The 19,605-nt window shown below is 35.0% G+C and overlaps 1 protein-coding gene across 7 annotated transcripts in view; it reads left to right on the forward strand.

Moving 5' to 3' along the window:
* The first annotated feature begins 1,210 nt into the window (after positions 1 to 1,210).
* Positions 1,211 to 19,605, forward strand: part of LOC110631775 (histone-lysine N-methyltransferase ATX2) — a 52,318-nt gene continuing 33,923 nt past the window's right edge. For all 7 annotated transcript variants that reach the window (XR_009149438.1, XR_002490568.2, XR_009149440.1 and 4 more), the window contains exons 1-18: positions 1,211 to 2,151; positions 2,575 to 2,626; positions 2,731 to 2,805; positions 2,919 to 3,138; positions 3,800 to 3,923; positions 4,025 to 4,129; positions 4,863 to 5,071; positions 5,501 to 5,593; positions 5,745 to 5,842; positions 6,954 to 7,124; positions 8,969 to 9,112; positions 9,364 to 9,411; positions 10,105 to 10,222; positions 10,305 to 10,370; positions 10,443 to 10,504; positions 10,760 to 10,816; positions 18,955 to 19,023; positions 19,188 to 19,386. Coding sequence is in view for 1 of the 7 variants with exons in the window: in XM_021779747.2 (XP_021635439.2) it covers positions 1,511 to 2,151; positions 2,575 to 2,626; positions 2,731 to 2,805; positions 2,919 to 3,138; positions 3,800 to 3,923; positions 4,025 to 4,129; positions 4,863 to 5,071; positions 5,501 to 5,593; positions 5,745 to 5,842; positions 6,954 to 7,124; positions 8,969 to 9,112; positions 9,364 to 9,411; positions 10,105 to 10,222; positions 10,305 to 10,370; positions 10,443 to 10,504; positions 10,760 to 10,816; positions 18,955 to 19,023; positions 19,188 to 19,386 (2,551 nt within the window). In the remaining 6 variants the exon portion in view is untranslated. The remainder of the gene's footprint in view (positions 2,152 to 2,574; positions 2,627 to 2,730; positions 2,806 to 2,918; positions 3,139 to 3,799; positions 3,924 to 4,024; positions 4,130 to 4,862; positions 5,072 to 5,500; positions 5,594 to 5,744; positions 5,843 to 6,953; positions 7,125 to 8,968; positions 9,113 to 9,363; positions 9,412 to 10,104; positions 10,223 to 10,304; positions 10,371 to 10,442; positions 10,505 to 10,759; positions 10,817 to 18,954; positions 19,024 to 19,187; positions 19,387 to 19,605) is intronic.

The following is a 19,605-nucleotide window of genomic DNA, read 5'->3' on the forward strand; positions in this document are numbered from 1 at the left end:
AAAATTATATTGATTGCTGAAAATTTAAGTACAAAGCTGAAAAATAAATGTGAAGCTGGAAAAATAAAAAGAGAGATAAAATTAAAGATAAGTAGATTACTCGAATATGTTATTGTTGATTAATTGATTGAATGAGTCTTTTCACGTTGCAATATATTTTATTTTTATAATTTTGCTTGCAAGTATCTGAAAGACTTTAGAACACATTTTACCACGTTATGTGATTATCTGTAGTTATCTGCCCACTTCTTGGAGCTGCTTGGAACTTTTATAAACTACTGTCAAATTCCTTATATCAGATAATTATCTAGTAACCACCGTTAATTCAATTAGTAAAAGGGCCATGTTACTTTTATAAATACAATTAGAACATAATAGATGTGTCTCTTCAGTGTTTTTTATAATTTTGAGTTTTAGTTTTGTTGTATTATTATTATATTTGCTCTAATAAAAATTTTATATTTATTTTAATTTAAAGTTATTATTTAATTAACATAGAAATTTTTATAAAATTGTATGTAAAGAAAATTGGAAATAAATATGTATAATAATAAAGACAACATGCAATGCAAGTTTACATCTATAATTTATAATAATTAATATATGTTTGCCATAAATACCTTTAACGATCTATATTATTTTAAAAAAAATTAAAAAGTATTTATTTATAATATTTATAAAATTTTATTATAATAATAAAATTTTCATAATAAATTTTACAATCTATCATATTAACTCACAAATTTATAATTTTTTATTTTTATTAATATATATATTTTTTATTAATTTAAATTAAAATAATAAAATACAATAAAATACATATGTCATAAAAATAAAAATTATTATATTATCATAATAATTAATTTATTAGTATAATATCATATAAAAATAAATAAAAATTATATATAAAAATTTTAAATAATATTAAAAAACGTACTGTATTAAATAGATCTAATTTTGTATTTACAATTTTTTAATTAAATTTGCCACGTAAAAAAATTCAATTGTCTTTAGAAAATTGCGAGAACTAAAATATTATTAAGTGCTTTAACATTTGAAAAAATTATATTATAAAATTAAATAAATTAAGATATAATAATATTTTTTAAAGAAAATATAATTACATTCTAATTAAAAATTATAAATTTATAAAAATAATCATCCATCAATGATATCAAAAGAAGTTTTCAACTTCAAAAACTAATAATTAAAAGAAAAGAACACACCAATGGGAGGACACTCATGCGAGTATGCGGTCTCTCTCTTCTCTGGTAACACGGCGGGAAACTGATAATTTTGGGGAAAAACCCTCCAAAACCATCCGAAATCTAAATTCCTTAACTTTAAACCCTAACCCTCTCTTCCCTTTTCCAATTTCCCCAAATCCCCAATTGTCAGTTTCACTGCTGAAATCCACACTCTGAGGAGAGCGAGAGAGCAAAAGAACCTACCAACTCTTTTGCTCTCCCTCTCTCTTCCGCACCCACACCACCTTAATTTTCCCCTTTCCATGGCATTTCTCCATAAACGCAAAGACCACCACCACAAATTCCAACGGCCACCGCTTGGGCGCGAGTACGGCGAAGAAGGTGAAGATATTAACGTCGATACCCACACTGACGCGCCCTTGCGATACGTTTCTTTGGATCGTGTCTACTCTGCTGCTTCTCTCTGCGTTAGTGCCAGTGGATCGTCTAACGTTATGTCCAAGAAGGTTAAAGCCCGGAAACTCATTGTCCATGGTATTGATGATCCTCGTCTTGGTAGGCCCCCGATCCTTTACGTCTACTCTCGTCGATCTAAGAGACCCCGGCATTCTACACCAACGCCGTCTTTTTTTGAGTCGTTGATTCTACGCACTGCTGAATCGGTGCCTAAACTTGCTGTAAAGACTGAAATTTGTGGGTTTGAGGACTCGATTGACAATGATTTGAAGAGGAAGGAGAAGAAGAGAAGGATTGGGCGTAGTGAGTTGGTGAAGTTGGGAGTTGATTCTAGCGTTTTGGGAGGTGTTGAGAGGCCGCGATTGAGGGATTGTCGCAATCATAATGTGAATAGTAATAGTGGAACTTTACGGAGAAAGAATCGTGGTTCTTTACAGATTTCTGACAAGGTTTTATCGCTGCCAGCTTCTACTAAAAGATGGGTCAGGTGGGTTTTTGTTTGTTTATCCTATTATGGAAGGAAGTGAACTACTTAGGTGCTGGGGTTAGTGGCGAACAAACTGATTGCAAAGTTAGTTTTTTTTTTTTTTTTTTTTTTTTTATACTTTGTAGAGCTTTATTATTATTTTTTCCCTTGAAAATCTTCAACTTATATTATATATGCTGCATTTTAAATGCTGAATCAATGTAGTTTGAGGCTTGCCATTGTCATGAGGAATCGAACATCGGTCTGGGTATATTGCAGCTAGTTTTTTCTTAGTTTAGTAGTGCAAGGCGATTTAGATTTGGTATTATCTTTTTTCGCCTTCACTTCTGCTTCAGCAGACAGATAGGGGAAGCTTCCGTTTATTAATGTGTTTATGGTTTCTAAAAGTTTTGGTTTAATGGATGTAAATATTTGTTTTAATAGGTTGAGTTACGATGATGTTGATCCAAAAAGGTTCATTGGATTATCTTGCAAGGTCAGCAAATATTTCACATCTTTTAATTCTTTAATTTGAAGCTAATTGTTATACCTATTAACTACAGCTTACTTTTTATGCATAATTAAAATGGTTATGTGCAGGTTTATTGGCCATTGGATGCTGATTGGTATTCTGGACGTGTTGTTGGGTACACTTCAGAGACTAAACGGCATCATGTGTGGTTCCGATGCCCAATTTTTTCTTTTTATCATTTTAAAATTTTGAATTACTTGGGGCCTCAAAATGCATGGTGAACTCTTCTGTTAATTAGAAATGAAATACAATGCAGGTTGAATATGAAGATGGAGATAAAGAGGATTTGATTCTTTCAAATGAGAAAATAAAATTTTTTATTTCTCGGGAGGAGATGGAGCGGTTGAACTTGACTTTCAGTATAAAAAATACAGATGGTGATAACTATGATTATGATGAGATGGTTGTGTTAGCTGCCGTTTTGGATGACTGCCAAGATCTTGAGCCTGGGGATATTATATGGGCAAAACTTACTGGTCTGCACTAAGTCTATCTGCTTGTGCCTTTTTATACTTTTGGTTTTTCTTCCCCAGTTTGTATAAAATACTGGCTAATTAAAAACATAAAACATCTCAGAGATGCTATTTTCATAATTTATAGGATATTCAATGTTACAAGATATGACTAGCACTCTTGTATCCTTTTCTTTTTTCTAAATGTTACTATTTTCAGTGCCATATGAATGAATTGGTTCTGTGGTGTATTTATAATCTTTTTGCAAGTGTGCTGTTGCTGGTTTCAATTGCTCATCTTGTAAAAGCCATCCTTCATAAATATGGGGTCAATGAATGCTTGTATATTCTCGCCTCCTTTTGTTGACTGTGTAAGAGAGAAAGCTGATATGAACGTGTATGGGTGCATTCAGAGACATTGACTCAGATATGAAAAAGAAAAAGAAAACCTATGGCTTTCCTGAACATACTCACATTATAGTTTATATTTGTCTAACATAAGTGTTTACACCTGCACCATCTTAACAAACGAACTTATGGTGCAACTAGTAAACTAATAAACTATGCTGGTCACTGACACATGTAGTTTCCTATTAGGTTTTTCAAATTTTAATGATATCATATTATTTTATTTTTCACTTTTTTGGTTTTACACCAACTATGTCTTTTCATTGCTTTAGTGCAGGTCATGCTATGTGGCCAGCAATTGTTGTGGATGAATCACTTATTGGTAATCGTAAAGGCTTAAACAAAATTTCTGGAAAAAAATCAGTGTTTGTGCAATTCTTTGGCACCCATGATTTTGCCAGGTTTGTGTTTCTTTTGTGCATGAGGGAGAACTGATGTGTGTTGGTGTGTAGTATACTTATTTCTCAGATACTGATAACATTTTTATCTTGTGATTTTTCAGAATTAAACCGAAGCAGGTAATCTCATTTCTTAAAGGACTTCTTTCGTCTTTTCACCTTAAGTGCAGGAAACCTCATTTCGCACGAAGCTTGGAAGAAGCAAAAATGTAAGCTTATTTACCAGGGTTAAGTTTGTCAAACTGACATTGGAATATGATATTTGACACTGAAGTATGTTATAGTTCTTATTATATCACTTTGTTACAAGGTTCATGTTAAATGTATCTCTTAGTTGTGAATAGACTGGGAACTAAGCTGACAATCAATAGATGCTTCTGATCCAACCATCTGGTCACACGACTAGAATTGGTAAAATTTTTGCCTTAAGGCTTAATAATACTCAGGTGTTGAGGTTTGTTGGCTGTCGGTATCAGAAATCTGCAGAATTAGTTTAACATAATATGGATAGATTTCACTGTTCCTGTCCCTGTCCCTGTCCCTGCAATTTGCTGATATTTTTATCATTTCCAATCTGAAGTTCTCTGGATCTTAGTTGTGAATAGACTGGTAACCAAGCTGACCATCAATAGATGCTTCTGATCCAACCATTTGGTCGCACAACTAGAATTGGTAAAATTTTTGCCTTAAGGCTTAATAATACTCTGTTGTTGAGGTTTGTTGGTTGTCAGTATCAGGAATCTACAGAACTATTTTAACATAGTATGCATAGACTTCACTGTCCCTGTCCCTGCACTTTGCTGCTATTTTTATCATTTCTCAATCTGAATTTTCTCTGGATCTGTTCTTTTTATCATAAGAGTTGCAATTGTTGACATTGCTTGTTCTTGCACTATGGGGATGCCAATTTTACAACTGCTTTTATTTGGCTTTTTGACCCAGGTATTTGAGTGAGCAAAAGCTTCCAAGAAGAATGCTACAGCTGCAAAATAGCATGAATGGCGATGCTAACTGTGACAGTGCGAGCAGTGAGGATGAGGGGAGTACAGATTCAGGTGAAGACTGCAGAAGAGATGAAGGCATACAAAGGATATTGAGAGGCCTTGAAACTTCTCCATATGTTATTGGGGATTTACAAATAATAAGCCTTGGTGATTTTTCTGCCATTGAAAGCTGCTCTTGCCTTTTTTTATGGCTGATGACTCAGTTCAAACATTTTTAGACATATAACCACTTTTTCATTTCATTGTTGATGAGTTTGTTATGATTATCTTTTAGAACATTTCAATTTAGATTTCAAAGCTCAGCTGTCTGAGGACATGGTAGTTCCAGTATAACCTTACCCACTCCCCAAAAAATGGAGAAATGGAAATTATGTGCTGTTTGTTTGAGCAAGACAACTTTTATGTGACATTTTTCCTTTGATTTTTGGTTTAACATGTATCTTATTTCACCTAAGGATTAATCTTACTATTAACCAGTAACTGTAAATGTGTGGAAATTGTATTACTAGTTAATTAGTTGATGAGTATTGGGCCATACGCATTTATACTTACTGGCATCACGAACTTCTGTTACAGGAAAGATTGTCAAGGACTCAGAATATTTCCAGGATGATAGATTTATCTGGCCTGAAGGATATACTGCCTTGCGGAAGTTTACGTCAATAACAGGTGGTGGTTTTCTGAAAGAGATTTCAAGGAATTTTGCAGATCTCATTTGTATTGTATAATCTTAAAATTTCAGCCCCCCTTATTTGTTGATCATCTTGGTTTAATGGAATGCTAAGACATATTTTCTTTTGCTTGTGTTTATGGGTTTCAGATCCAAGCGTTTGTACCATATATAAAATGGAAGTGTTGAGGGATGCTGAGTCTAAGATTCGGCCTCTATTTAGAGTGACATTGGATGATGGAGAGCAGGTCAGCTTTGATTAAATTAACCTAAACAACTTTTACTTTGATTGTCTGTGCATTTTGTGCAATTGTCGTCTTACTTTCCCTATTTAACTGGTTGTGAACTTGTGATTCTGTCCTATTTTCAATTTTTTGAGGGACTTATCCTATATGGAAATTGAACCATTTTGCATAAGCTACTAAATCTTAAAATCTTACTTATGGAATAAAGATTGCAATTGAGAATTGAGAAGGTATGAACTCTGTTTAATGTCTATTTTTAATTGTTTTATTTATTTATTTTTTATTGCTATATAGACATGAGTAGAGTGGCGCCTTGTCCCTCAAGTACTGAATTGTGGATGGTCTCGGATGCATTTTAAGTTTGGATTTTACTAATTAAACGTGAACAAAACATTTGGTAGGAAAGTTTTCAGTAGTTAGTTGCATGTTTTACCTTTTCCTCCTTTTGTGATCTTTATATATCTGGCACTGCTGCTTGATAAAGAATGATTATAGAATAGAATGTGTGAAAACAGACTCTTAGAATTATGGCATCCTACTCATCAAATTTTAGATTACAGTGTGCTATTCTATGTTCTGCTTTGTAATTTTATAATGTTGTTGGAATGGTTAATTTGGATCATCTAAAGAACACTTGAGTTCATGGTGCTGTGACAGGCAAAGTGCCTCTTTCTCATAACCACCTGCATTTTCTCTGTAGTTGCACTTTGCATCATAGTTATTGTAACTGCAATGGACTTGTATGTTGGATTGGAAATGCAATTACTTGAATTTTCAATTGGTCTAGGTGAGCACATTGGATGGTTTCCTGTGAAAATTTGTCAAGATGCAGGTGAAATGGGAAGCTTATTGGAGACTTTTGTGATCAGATGGTTTCTACAAAGCTGAATGTGCTTTTGGTTTCTGACTAAATGTTTAAACTGTGGAATTCTCAAATCCTATTGCTTCATTGTCATATCAATTGGCCAAAGTTATTTCTGGTCAAATCATTTTCTTTATATCCATCAAGTCTAAGTTGTAGTTGGTTTTACATCACCTATTTTTTTCTCATTTTACTACTTAGGTTTTGAGTTGCTGAATGCAATATTTGTTCATGATAATATCATTTTCACAGATCAAAGGATCCACTCCATCCACTTGCTGGGATAAAATATACAGAAGAATAAGGAAAGTGCAAGAAAGTACTTCCAATGGTTTTAGTGTTGAAGCTGTAGTAGACAGATTCTATGAATCTGGTTCTGACATGTTTGGTTTCTCTAATCCTGAAGTTATGAAACTTATAAAGGTATGCTTTTCAATATGATTCACCATAAACTCTGAAAAGTTGCACATAGATCACATTCATGCCAATTTTCATCTTCTATTATTGTTGAAGTCTTTTCTGAGTCACTTAACTTGCCCTGTGGATAGATAGCAACAGAGTTGACTTTTTGTTATTTTTTGTGTCTCAAACTTTTATCATAGATCTTAAAGTAGTGTTTTATTTTACTACAAATTTTGAAATTTTAAAGAGCTCAGTTAGTGGAGAATTGTTAGAGAGCTTTTCTTTCACTTTTTGTTTAGTTGGCTGTTCTCGAGTCTTGACATTCACTATCATGTAGATATTGCTTTTCTGAAACTAGATGACTTGCTTGTCACTGAATTGTATTTGTGGCTTTTTTATTCTAGATCATAAAGTACTTGAAGGCCAAATTGGTGATAGAGAAGGAGTTAGTTTGAATGGAGTGGTACTGTCCCAAAGTAATCACTTTAAATATCTAGGCTTAGTCCTTCAAGTAGATGGGGGATGTAAGGAGGATGTTAGTCAGAGGATTAAAGCCGGATGGTTGAAGTGTAGACGTGCCACGGGAGTTTTATGTGATCGTAAGATTCCCAATAAATTGAAAGGAAAATTTTACCGTACAATCATACGACCGGCTATGTTATATGGTAGTGAGTGTTGGGCACTGAAAGAGTCGTATGCATCTAAGATAAGAGTTGCAGAGATGAGAATGTTAAGGTGGATGAGTGGCCATACTAGACTAGATAAAGTCTGTAATGAGAGTATTAGAAAAAAGGTAGGAGTGGTGCTAATTAAAGATAAGTTGAGAGAAGGAAGATTGAGGTGGTTTGGTCATGTGAAGCGTAGACATATGGAGGTTCCAGTTAGACAAGTAGAGCACGTTAAGTTAGATGATAGAAAGAAAAAAAGGGGTAAGCCTAAATTGACTTGGAGGAGAGTAGTACAACATGACCTAGAAGCATTACATATTTCTGAGGATTTAACCCAAAATCGTTCAGAGTGGAGAAAGCGAATCCATATAGCCGACCCCAAATTTTTGGGATAAAGACTTAGTTGAGTTGAGTTGAGTTGTATCATAAAGTAGTGTGTTTTATGATACTATGAATTTTGAAATTTTAAAGAGCTCAGTTAATGGAGAATTGTTAAGAGAGTTGTTCTTTCGCTTTTTGTTTAGTTGGATCTTCTCTTGACATTTGCTGTCATGCAGATATTGCTTTTCTGAAACTAGATAACTTGCTTCTCACTGGATTGTATTTTTGTTTAAAAAATTAGACTTAATTGGTTCTTAAAAACTTGTTTTAAATTGATATTCTTACTCTTTGTTAAAGTTTTTTTATGTTCTCAGACATGCCTTTTGTAATACCATATTGGGGAGCATTAACTAATGGTTCCTCTTAAATTAAATTTACTAGCGATAGGGCTAAAAATAGATTTTATCAATTGGTGGTAATGTTAATCAAAATGCAAATTGATTAGGTGTTGGGACTTTAGGAAATGGTGAATAGGACATTAATGAACCAAAAGAATAAAGTATGTAGAAAGTGATAAATAAACCTTTGAAGCAGAAATCCATAAATTATAGCTGCTTTTGTTTCATTATCACTTTGGCTACAGAAATGTGTTGCATTCAAATGTGAATTCATATTCTTAGGATTTTTATGCTTTGCATTTCATGGAACAAATTTTATAGTAAGCATTGGAGAAATTCAAAATGGTCAATCTTTATGTTTGCTTGGTATTTTATACTGTGCGTTTCATATCTGCTTGTGTAGTTTCATGGATCCCTTCTCAGCAAATACCCTGCACTTTGAGTTTATGCTAGTAACATTTTCCAATGGTACTGACAGGGATTATCAAAATCCAGACTATCTTCTAAAATGTCTTTGTGCAAATTAACCTCTGAAAGGTATCAGGACTTACCTGTTGGTTACAGACCTGTTCGTGTTGACTGGAAAGACCTTGATAAGTGCAGCGTATGCCATATGGATGAGGTGAAAACTAGTGTTCTATCTTAACACAGTTTTTTCAATGCACATTTACTTGTCACTTACATCCTTTCTCCCTTTTCAAGAGAAAAAGGAAAAAAGGAACTTTCTATAAATAGTTTTATGTTCTTGTGTCCCATGATATTTAATTTCTTGCTTTGGTTTCTGCACATCTCTATCTTCAGTTGCATTTTAAAGACTGAACCTTATTGTGATTTTTTGATGTTTGTATTCTAACTGTGGATATCTGCTTTTAGGAATATGAAAACAATCTGTTCCTGCAGTGTGATAAATGCAGAATGATGGTAAGGGTTCCTATACTAGCTTTTCTAGTGTTAGTTTCACAGGATATGCATTTTGGAATGTACAACTGCAGCAGCTTATGAAACGTTAGATATTTTTTTCCATCATGGTTTTCTTTTGGTTGGATGTGTTGATCATTAGCATTGTTGTTCTCCAATTCTTCCTCTATCATATTGGAGTGGAAAAAAAAAACTTTATTTGATTGATTTGATATCTTTTAGTACAGGTGAGCATCGGTCAGTTCGGTCTGAAAAATAAAAAAACCGAAATTTATAGCATGCCAAACCTAATTAGGGAGAAAACCAAATCGAACCAAACCAGTTTGGTTCAATTTATTGTTTTGGGCTTCTTCTTGGACTTTTTTTGGCTTATTTTGGATTCATTTGAGATATAATTTTAGTTATTTTTAATTCTAATTTTAGACCTAATAAAAATTAATTAAAAAAAAAGACTATTCGGCTTGGTTCTACAGTTTTTTTCCCCACAAAAAACTGAACTGAATAAATGGAATCTCTTAAAATTAAAAAAAAAAAAAAAACTGAATCGAACAAATTTAGCAAGAACACTGAACCAAGTTTCCGAAATAAATTGGTTCGCTTGGTTTTCTTGGTTTGAACTGAATTTTGCTCATCCCTAATTTTTAGTAGAATATTCTAGTCTCTTCATTAGTTTCATCAGAAGTAATGTATGCTCAGGTCCATGCCAGATGCTATGGAGAATTAGAACCTGTTGATGGTGTGCTATGGTTGTGCAACTTTTGCCGTCCTGGGGCTCCTGATTCCCCACCACCCTGCTGCCTTTGTCCTGTTATTGGTATGCTAATGTTACAAAGTTTCTTTTTCTATGAAGCAATGGATGCATACATCACTGAGTCTGTAAATTGACTATTCCTTAGGTGGTGCTATGAAGCCTACGACTGATGGGCGCTGGGCTCATTTGGCTTGTGCCATCTGGATACCTGGTTTGTGACTGTAGCACACATTAAATAGTTCATCTGTTATAATGATTTTTGTTGACTCAGTTTATGGTGCAGAAACTTGCTTGTCTGATGTCAAGAGAATGGAGCCTATTGATGGCTTGAATAGGATCAATAAGGTATATCTGTTTGTTACTATTTTCTTCATTGCTAGAGCTATGCAATAATTCCTTTCTGGAGTATTTATTTATTTATTATTTTATTTTTTTTAATTTTTTTTTCAAAACCTTTAATGGTAAGAACTGGGTGTACTGTTGTCAGCTTGTATTGAACAAGAAGCTTTAGTTCAGAGTCATTGATGTCAAATTCTTCAACTTTAAGCATGGGGCATTTCTTTTTTTTTTTCCCTCTAATATTTTTTCGTATTTAAACAGGATCGTTGGAAACTCTTATGTAGCATTTGTGGTGTAGCTTATGGAGCCTGCATTCAAGTAAGCTCATAATTATTCTAATAAGAGTATACCTGATCGATTAATGTTCTTTATAAAGCGTTGTGTAGTAACTTTACATTCTTGTTATATTATTTTGTGTTTTTAAACTTAAGTTGATTGTAAGTTCACTCAATTTGACATAATTTAAAGCCTTTGATAATATGTCAGAACAGCTCATGAGTTCAACTTGTGTTGCTTTTTCTTTGTGTATAACTGTGTATTTTTTGTGACCATTCTTGTGGGGTGATATTAACTTCTCATATAGCCTGTTATTTTGCTAAAGAAATGTATTGAGGAATAAAAAAAATTACATCTAGCACACTGATCACATTGTCTCACCCACTGCAGAACATTAGATTGCATACCAGGCCACTAAAAATGTTTCTTCAACTTCTGGCAGGTGTTATTAATTCTTGAATGACCTCCTCAAGGAGAGTCATGATAAATAGAGATCAATTTCTGCCTTAGTGCTGTATATTTCCCACTATAAAAGACCCTGCTTGTAGTGAAAAGAGGGTATTGCTGTCCCATCTACTGCTAATTGAGTAATTAACTCTTTTGCCCTATCATCTTGCTCATAACTAGCCACTATAGAAGTGATCCAAATAGGAAATGGACTAGAAGTCGCAACATATAATTGCTCATCTTGTGAAAAAGATCTTCTAGACAATGCATGTGCAACTTTATTTTCAACTCCCTTTCTATACAAAATTTTATAGTCAAGGCCAAGTAACTTCGAAATCCCTCTTTGCTAAAGTTTAGTGTGCAACTTTTGCTCCAATAAAAGTTTGATGCTTTCATGATCAGTTTTGATGAAAAAGGTACCTTGCTCTAGATAATGTCTCCATTTAGAAACAGTAAAGGTAATAGCCATTAGTTCTTTCTTTTAGATTAAAAGTGCTTGAGTTCTTGGCCCAAAAGGTTTGGAAATATAAGCTATAAGATGACCCCCTTGCTGTAATATAGCTCCTATGCCCTTGTCATTGGCATCTGTTTCAACCACAAAGGTTGGGAGAAATCTAGCAAACCCAAAGCAGGGGCAGAAGCCATAGCTTCCTTAAGTTGCTCAAAGGCTTGTTGACTTGCATTAGTCCAAGCAAACCCATCCTTCTTCAGCAAATCAATAAGAGGTTTGCTAATTAGCCCATAATGCCTTACAAATTTCCTGTAATATCCTGTAAGACCAAGAAAGGTCCTTAATTCCTTCTCATTTTTAGGAGTAGGCCATAAGACCATGGATTGAAGTTTTGCTGGATTAGTGAAAACTCCCTCAACAGAAATTATGTGGCCCAAATAATCAATAGAAGTCTGCCCAAAAGAGCATTTAGAGATCTTAGCATACAGGTGCTGCTCTTGAAGCACTTTAAAGACTTCTTCCAAATAGGCAAGATGGTCCTTCGTAGTGCTGTTGTAGATCAAAATGTCATAAAAAATACAAGTGCAAATTTTCTTAAATAAGGTTGGAAGATATGATTCATTAGTACTTGGAAAGTGGTTGGGGCATTGGTTAAGCCAAAGGGCATGACCTTAAACTCAAAATGGTCATGATGAGTTCTAAATACAGTCTTATGAATGTTAACAAGTTCCGTTCTTATATGATGGTACCCTCCTCTAAGGTCAATCTTCGAAAAATAATTCGCACCATGCAACTCATCCAACAAATCATCAACGATGGGAATAGGAAACTTGTCCTTGATAGTCAGGTCATTGAGCTTCCCATAATCTATACAAAGTCTCCATGAGCTGTTCTTCTTTTTCACTAACAACACACGTGATGCAAAGGGTCTTCTACTATGCTGAATTATAGAGGAATCAAGCCTCTCAGTCTCCAGCCTTTCTATCTTAGCCTTCTGATAGTGTCGATACCGATATGGTCTCACATTTACTGGTTGAGAACTAGGTAGTAAAGGAGTTGCATGATTGTGAGTCTAAAATGGTAGTAACTCCTTAGGTTCTTCAAATAAACTACTATACTTTTATAGCTGTAATTGTAAAGAGGATAAGGAAGGAGATACACCTGAAGTTGCAGTTATACAATGATTCTTAATTGAATTAAAATTTTGAAATTGAATTAAACTTACCTTTTTACATTAGTTTTAGATGAATTGACGAAACACATACAAGAGAGTATTCCTTAGTGTATGATGTTTGCAGATGATATTGTTTTGATAGATGAGATGCGAGAAGGAGTCAATAGAAAGCTAGAGCTTTGGAGAAGTACTATAGAGTTAAAGGGCTTTAAGTTAAGTAGAATGAAGACAGAATACATGCATTGCAAGTTCAGTGAAGGCCAAACTGGTGATAGGGAAGGGGTTAGTTTGGATGGAGTGGTATTGTTCCAAAGTAACCACTTTAAATATCTCAGCTCAGTCAGTCCTTCAAGTAGATGGGGGATGTGAGGAGGATGCTAGTCATAGGATTAAAGCCGGATGGTTGAAGTGGAGACGTGCCACGGGAGTTTTATGTGAACGCAAGATTCCAAATAAGTTGAAAGGAAAATTTTACCGTATAGCTATACGACCGGCTATGTTATATGGTAGTGAGTGTTGGGCACTGAAGGAGTCATATGCGTTTAAGATAAGAGTTGCGGAGTTGAGAATATTAAGGTGGATGAGTGGCCATACTAGACTAATAAAGTCCGTAATGAGAGTATTAGAGAAAATGTAGGAGTGGTGCCAATTAAGGATAAGTTGAGAGAAGGGAGATTAAGGTGGTTTGGTCATGTGAAGCGTAGACATATGGAAGCTCCAGTTAGACAAGTAGAGCACATTAGGTTAGAGTATAGAAAGAAAAAAAGGATAGACCTAAATTGACTTGGAGGAGACTAGTACAACATGACCTAGAAGTATTACACATTTCTGAGGATTTAACCCAAAATCGTTTAGAGGAGAGAGCGAATCCATTTAGCCGACCTCAAATTTTTGGGATAAAGGTTTAGTTGAGTTGAGTAGAATGCAGAATACTGGTGTAGTAAAATCTGCACCTTTCTTGTGCATTAATTGAGAATAGGAGCTGCAAGACAATAATGAAATTTCTTCAGCAAATTTTTCTTTCCCATAAAGGGTTGATGTTTCATCCAATCCACTCCGAAGATAATGTCAAAGCCTCCAATGTCCAATAATATTCTCATGTCAAAGGAAAGTTTGTTGTTCTGAATTTTGCATGTGAATCCCTGACAAATTAAGGAACTAGAAATCCTCCTACCATTAGCTACCACAACAGAAGTAGTAGGTGCGTCCACTAAAGTTAAAGTTTAACTCTTCAGCAACTCCCTTATCTAGGAAACTATTGGTACTGCCACTGTCAATCAGTGTTATTAAAGGTGTCCGAGGCGCCACTCTAACGCCTCGCTCGACACCGCTTGCCCATTCTTTGATGAGGCGGAGCAAAAAGGCGACAGTGAGGCGATGCCTCGTTGAAGAAACGTCTATTTTTTTTTAATTGTATTTAAACTAAATGTAACCCTACTTGTGGCTCTTTCACACACACAAAAAAAAGAAGATAACCTCCAAAAGAAGTCGATAGCAGCTTCTCCTCTCTCTCTCTCTCTCTCTTTGTCTCTCTCTCTCCTCCTCCTCCTCCTCCTCCTGCTCCTCCTCTTCTTCTTCTTCTTCTTCCTCTTCTTCTTTTCTCTCCTTCTTCTCCTCTATTCTCTTCTTCTCTAAGACAGCAGCAACAGTTTGTCTTGCACACCCTTTTTTTCTCTCCTCCATCTTCTCTCTTCTTGAATGGGTATTGTAAATTTGTTGTTATTTAGTGGTTTAATTTAAATAGGTATTGTTAATTTGTTTAATATAGTTTTTATTCTTGTTAATTGGTTAATATATTTTTGTTTAATTTATATGGATATTGTTAATTAATTGTTATTTAGTTGTTAAATTTATATAGGTATTGTTAATTTATTGTTATTTAGTTGTTTAATTTATGTGGGTGATGTTAATTTGTTTAATTTAGTTTTTATTCTTGTTAATTGATTAATATATTGTTTTTTAATTTGTATGATTATTGTCAATTTTTTGTTATTTAGTTGTTTAATTTATATGGGTAATATTAATTTGTTGTTTATTCTTGTTAATTGGTTAATTTATTATTGTTTAATTCATATGGGTTTTGTTAATTAGTTGTTATTTAATTGTTTTTTTTTTGGGTATTGTTAATTTGTTGTTAATTATAGATATAATGCAAAAAATATGTTTTTTTTTTTTCTTTTTAATATGCATTTTTTTATTTAGCAAACTAATTAAAAGTATGAATTTTTATGTTACAAGTACACACACACACACACACACTCATTCATATAATTTAGGCAATTTAGACTATGGCGCCTTATTTCAAAATGGCCTCTCGCCTCTCGCCTCTCTCCTAAGGTCATAGGCCATACGGTTTTCTGTCTCCTTAGTGTCACCTTTCGCCTTGATAATACTGCTGTCAACAAGAATGACCAACTACCTATTCTTGAAAGTTCCCAACACCTTAATAGTATCAGCTCCCTGACTTCCCTTTGTTGCATGTACTGAAAGTGTCATTTCTTCCATTTGGTTTCCCAAATTCAACTCATTTCCCATATCAAAACATCCTTCCTCAACTGGTTCCTCTTCCTGCTCCTCTACTTGAATTGCCATGGCTGCCTTTGGTTTATAAGTGTGACCGGGGAAATACTTTTCACCACATCTATGGCAAGGTTTGAAGGTTCTTTTTTCAGGTGGTTGTTGGTTTGGAGGGTTGGATTTAATTGAATTTTGGTTGACTGAAGAGTTACTAGTGGCAGGTTGAGAAATGATAGGTATTGTGAAATTAGTGGTATTACTGGTTTGAGGTTTCTAGGGTTGTGGAGTTTCAATATTTGGTGGTTTTGGTGGATAAATGAAGCTTTGACTGGCTGTGGTGGGTTTGTAGGAATTATTGTAATTCTGGTGGATTGAAGTGGATCTATAGGTCACTGGATTAAAGGTATTGGATTTAGTAAAGGGTCTAGATTTTCTAGTATTTTCTACTAACTGTTATTGCAGTCAGCACTTTCAAAGGCTTGGTATAGGGTAGTAGGTTTCAACATTCTAATCATAGGTCTTATATCATCCCCTTAACCGCGGCCCGCCCCCCCCCCCCCCCCCAAATGAATCCAGACAGAAAATAATCTTCTCCGAGCCCTGGCATAAAATTCTCCATTCTAATTCTCAAATCCTCAAATCTATCTTGGTGTTCTTCCACACTACCCTCTTGCCTAATCTTCATAAATTCCTCCACAACATCTTCCAAACCTTGCTTCCCAAATCTAGTATGCAATCCCTTCTCAAACTCTTCCCACATATTAGTCCTTTCTCCTTTAACCTAATTATGAAACCACGCATTTGCCCTTTCCACCAAAAAGAGATTAGCAATACTTACTATTTGTTCTTTAGGTACCTTATAGACTTCAAAATATTTCACAAACTTTCTAATCCACGCCTTAGGATCTTTGCCATCAAAAGTAACTAGTTCAATTTTAGGGAGAATGCTAGAGTTACCTTCAGAATCCGGAGCAATTGCAGATTGAGAGCTGCTGCCTTGATCCCTCTGTTGATTCCTTAGCATGGGCAAAATCCCCTTATCCTTATTTCTTGCCACCACCCTGTCTCCAATATTGGTTCCTTTGCCCTTATTATTCATCAAATTCAACAATAAGGGTTTCAGTTCATCAAGGATTGCATTCTTGATGTTCACAGAACCTGCTTCCATCTCTTCTTTGATATTCATCCTCATATCTGCCTTAATTCCCTTCACCTCAGCTCTCACCTCCTCAAAATCCCTTCGAGAGGTCTCTCTCAAAATTCTGAATTGCTTCTCCAACTCTGCCATCCTCACAGGTTCAACACTCACCACCTGAGATCAAGACATGTTGCGAGTCCCAACAGTAATTTCCAAGTGATGCCACTGGTCAACAGAGCTTTGATGCCAGTTGTTAGGGTTATTGAACCCTAACAAATATTCCTTTCTAAAATAGAATAGAACAGAAGAAGAAAGGGAAGAAATTATAGAAGAAAGAGAGTTGGAAACAGATAGAAAAACATAGGAAGAAATGGAGTTTATTATTGTGTAATGATTCTTCTCTAATTACACTAGGCTGTTATGGCTGTTTTTATACAGCAATAACTGCTACAGGTAACTGTTCCTGCCAAAACTCATCCCTAACAACTCATGCCAGCTGTTCTAACAACTCATGCAAGCTCACTTAACTACACTTGGCTTATTCTTTCTAAATCTAGTTCTCTTGTATGTAACACCATCTTTGGTCTAGATGCAGGTGATCATATCATTTTAAGCATAGAAGTTGTGAGAAGGTGCTCCTAGTTCTTTTTTTTTGCTCTCAAGTCACCAGAGTTAGAGATTCATGTAGACAATTAGGGTTTTGAAGTATCAGTAACTAGGAAGATAAATAGCACAAGAGAGGATAGGTTTCACAGGCTGCATGCAGCTAGACCTGGCCAAGGGCCAGCCTGAACTAGACTGTTTCAGCCAGGAATGGGTCAAAACTGGATGTACCAGAATCACCATTGAATTGGACCAGAACCAGCCGGTTCGGTTCCAAGCCAAAATCAGATTAAAAGAAAAAAAGAAAATTTTGAAAATTTTTTTCAACCGTTAAATTTGATCAAAACTGGAATTGGGGTGGGTGGACGCTGCAGTCTGGTTTCAGTCCCCTTCAACTTGAACCACTGGTTCTGACCCAGAATCAGTCCTTTGGCAGGTCTAAATGCAGCAAAGTTTTGGTGCTATGAACAGTATTGCAAACAGTGTCTTATGGAAAATTTGAAGAAATTAATGCTGTTTGGTTAGGATTTGCTGAAAGTGTAATTGTGGATTAATTGTCCTAAAATTCACTTGTGAAATTGAAGAAAAATGATGAGATTTGAAGCTTGAAGCTTAAACCTTTTATGCTTCTTTGCATCATACCTAGGGCTGAATTGCGTTGCTCTATTAAAGTATAGTTGCTGGAACTTATCTCAAATTTAATAATGATTTTGTTGAAAAATAAAGCATTGCAATATATGAATTTAAATGGTTTTAAATTAACCCTTCCCTACCTTGTCTCAAATTTAATAAATAGTCTGTTGAAAAGTAAAGAATTGCAATATATAAATTTAAACTCTGGGTTTTAGATTGATCCCTCCCTTCCTCTTGATTCTGTTGAAATGAAATCAGTTTTGTAATTTCAAACTAGGCATGATTGTTTCTAGTGCATTCGTTCCATGTTCTAGATTCAAATCAATATCAGTTTTCCATCTTTGAAATGTTTTAGAGTTATCATCTACATTATGAAATGATTTATATGATATTATTATGAATTATAGTATATTGATTACCCTGCATCATTCTCCTAAGAATTTTAAATATTGAAACTTGCATTTGAAAATTTAACAAGTTAGTTGGAGAATGGGCTAGTTATTGTTGTCCCATATCTACTGGGTACAAGGTAAGAGTGCTAAATCTAAAGACTTGGGCAATCCAACCCCCTTGAGCTAACTTTTGCGGTTGAATTAGGCTTGGCCCGGTTTCTCTACGTAATATCAGAGCCAACCATTGTCTTGATGTTGGGTCACTTGCAGATGTTTAGTCCTGTAGGCTTGACGTTCCAGATGTTCATGCTTGGGCATAAAGGGGGTGTGTTGTCCTACATTGACCAAGTATAAGGCAAGAGTGCTAAATATAAAGACTTGGCCAATTTCCCCCCCTTAGCTAGCTTGTGGGGTTGAATTAGGCCTAATTTATTTTCTCTACAGCATATAGGCAAAATCAATTAAAGTTGTTAATAGGTAATTTGGATAGTTTTACGCTCAAATGCTGTCTCAACATTATACTTTACTCCCAGAGGTATTTATACAATGAGAGTTTTATTTTTTTTATTTTTTAAGTTTGTCTGTGGTTAATTATTGTCTTTTATTTTTCTGAAAGAGAATATTGCTTTAAGAAACAGACATAAAGTTAGAGCCATAAAAGTAGCAGGCTGTAGGTAGCTTCTGTGGCATTTAAAGCATGCAGTACACTACTTGGTGATTTCTACACGGATTCACCTTTTATAGGCTATTTTCATGCAGTTTGTCATCTTTGCTTATATTTTCCCCTTCGTCAATTTCAGCCCTTTTCAATGCTCTTGTTTGCAGTGTTCGAATAATACTTGTCGGGTGGCATATCATCCTCTTTGTGCACGGGCAGCTGGCCTTTGTGTTGAGGTATTCTTTCTCCTTTGTTACATGCATTCAGAGTTTTTGGAGTTGTACATATGTTTCAATGTTTCCCCACTTCTTGAGAATGTTACCCCACTTGTTGACAATGTTACTTGTCGATAATTTTGCTTACATGTTGCAGTAATTTATCTTTCTGTATGTTTGCATAGCTTGAGGATGAGGATAGACTCCACCTCCTTGCTGTAGATGACGATGAAGAGGATCAGTGCATTCGCCTTCTTTCCTTCTGCAAGAAGCACAGACAGCCATCTAATGAGCGTCCAGTTATAGATGAACGGATTGGTCGAGTTACTCGCCGATGTTCTGACTATGTCCCTCCATGTAATCCATCTGGCTGTGCTCGTACCGGTATGCTTCTCCATATTCTTGTGTGGTTGCATTTATAATACTATTGCTATCAATCAGTCTGTGGAATATAATTTCATGCCTTCTCTCTCTCCTCTCTCTCTGTGGGGTGTGTGATCCTTAGGCTTGCTGTTCCAGCTTCAAGTCTCAGGCAGATGTGTTAAACTATTGGTTTCACAGTCATTGCATCAAATTTTGTTTTGCTTTTATTTTTTTATCTTT

The sequence above is a fragment of the Hevea brasiliensis genome, chromosome 6 (genome assembly GCF_030052815.1).
Source record: "Hevea brasiliensis isolate MT/VB/25A 57/8 chromosome 6, ASM3005281v1, whole genome shotgun sequence".
In the NCBI taxonomy this organism is placed as follows: domain Eukaryota; kingdom Viridiplantae; phylum Streptophyta; class Magnoliopsida; order Malpighiales; family Euphorbiaceae; genus Hevea; species Hevea brasiliensis.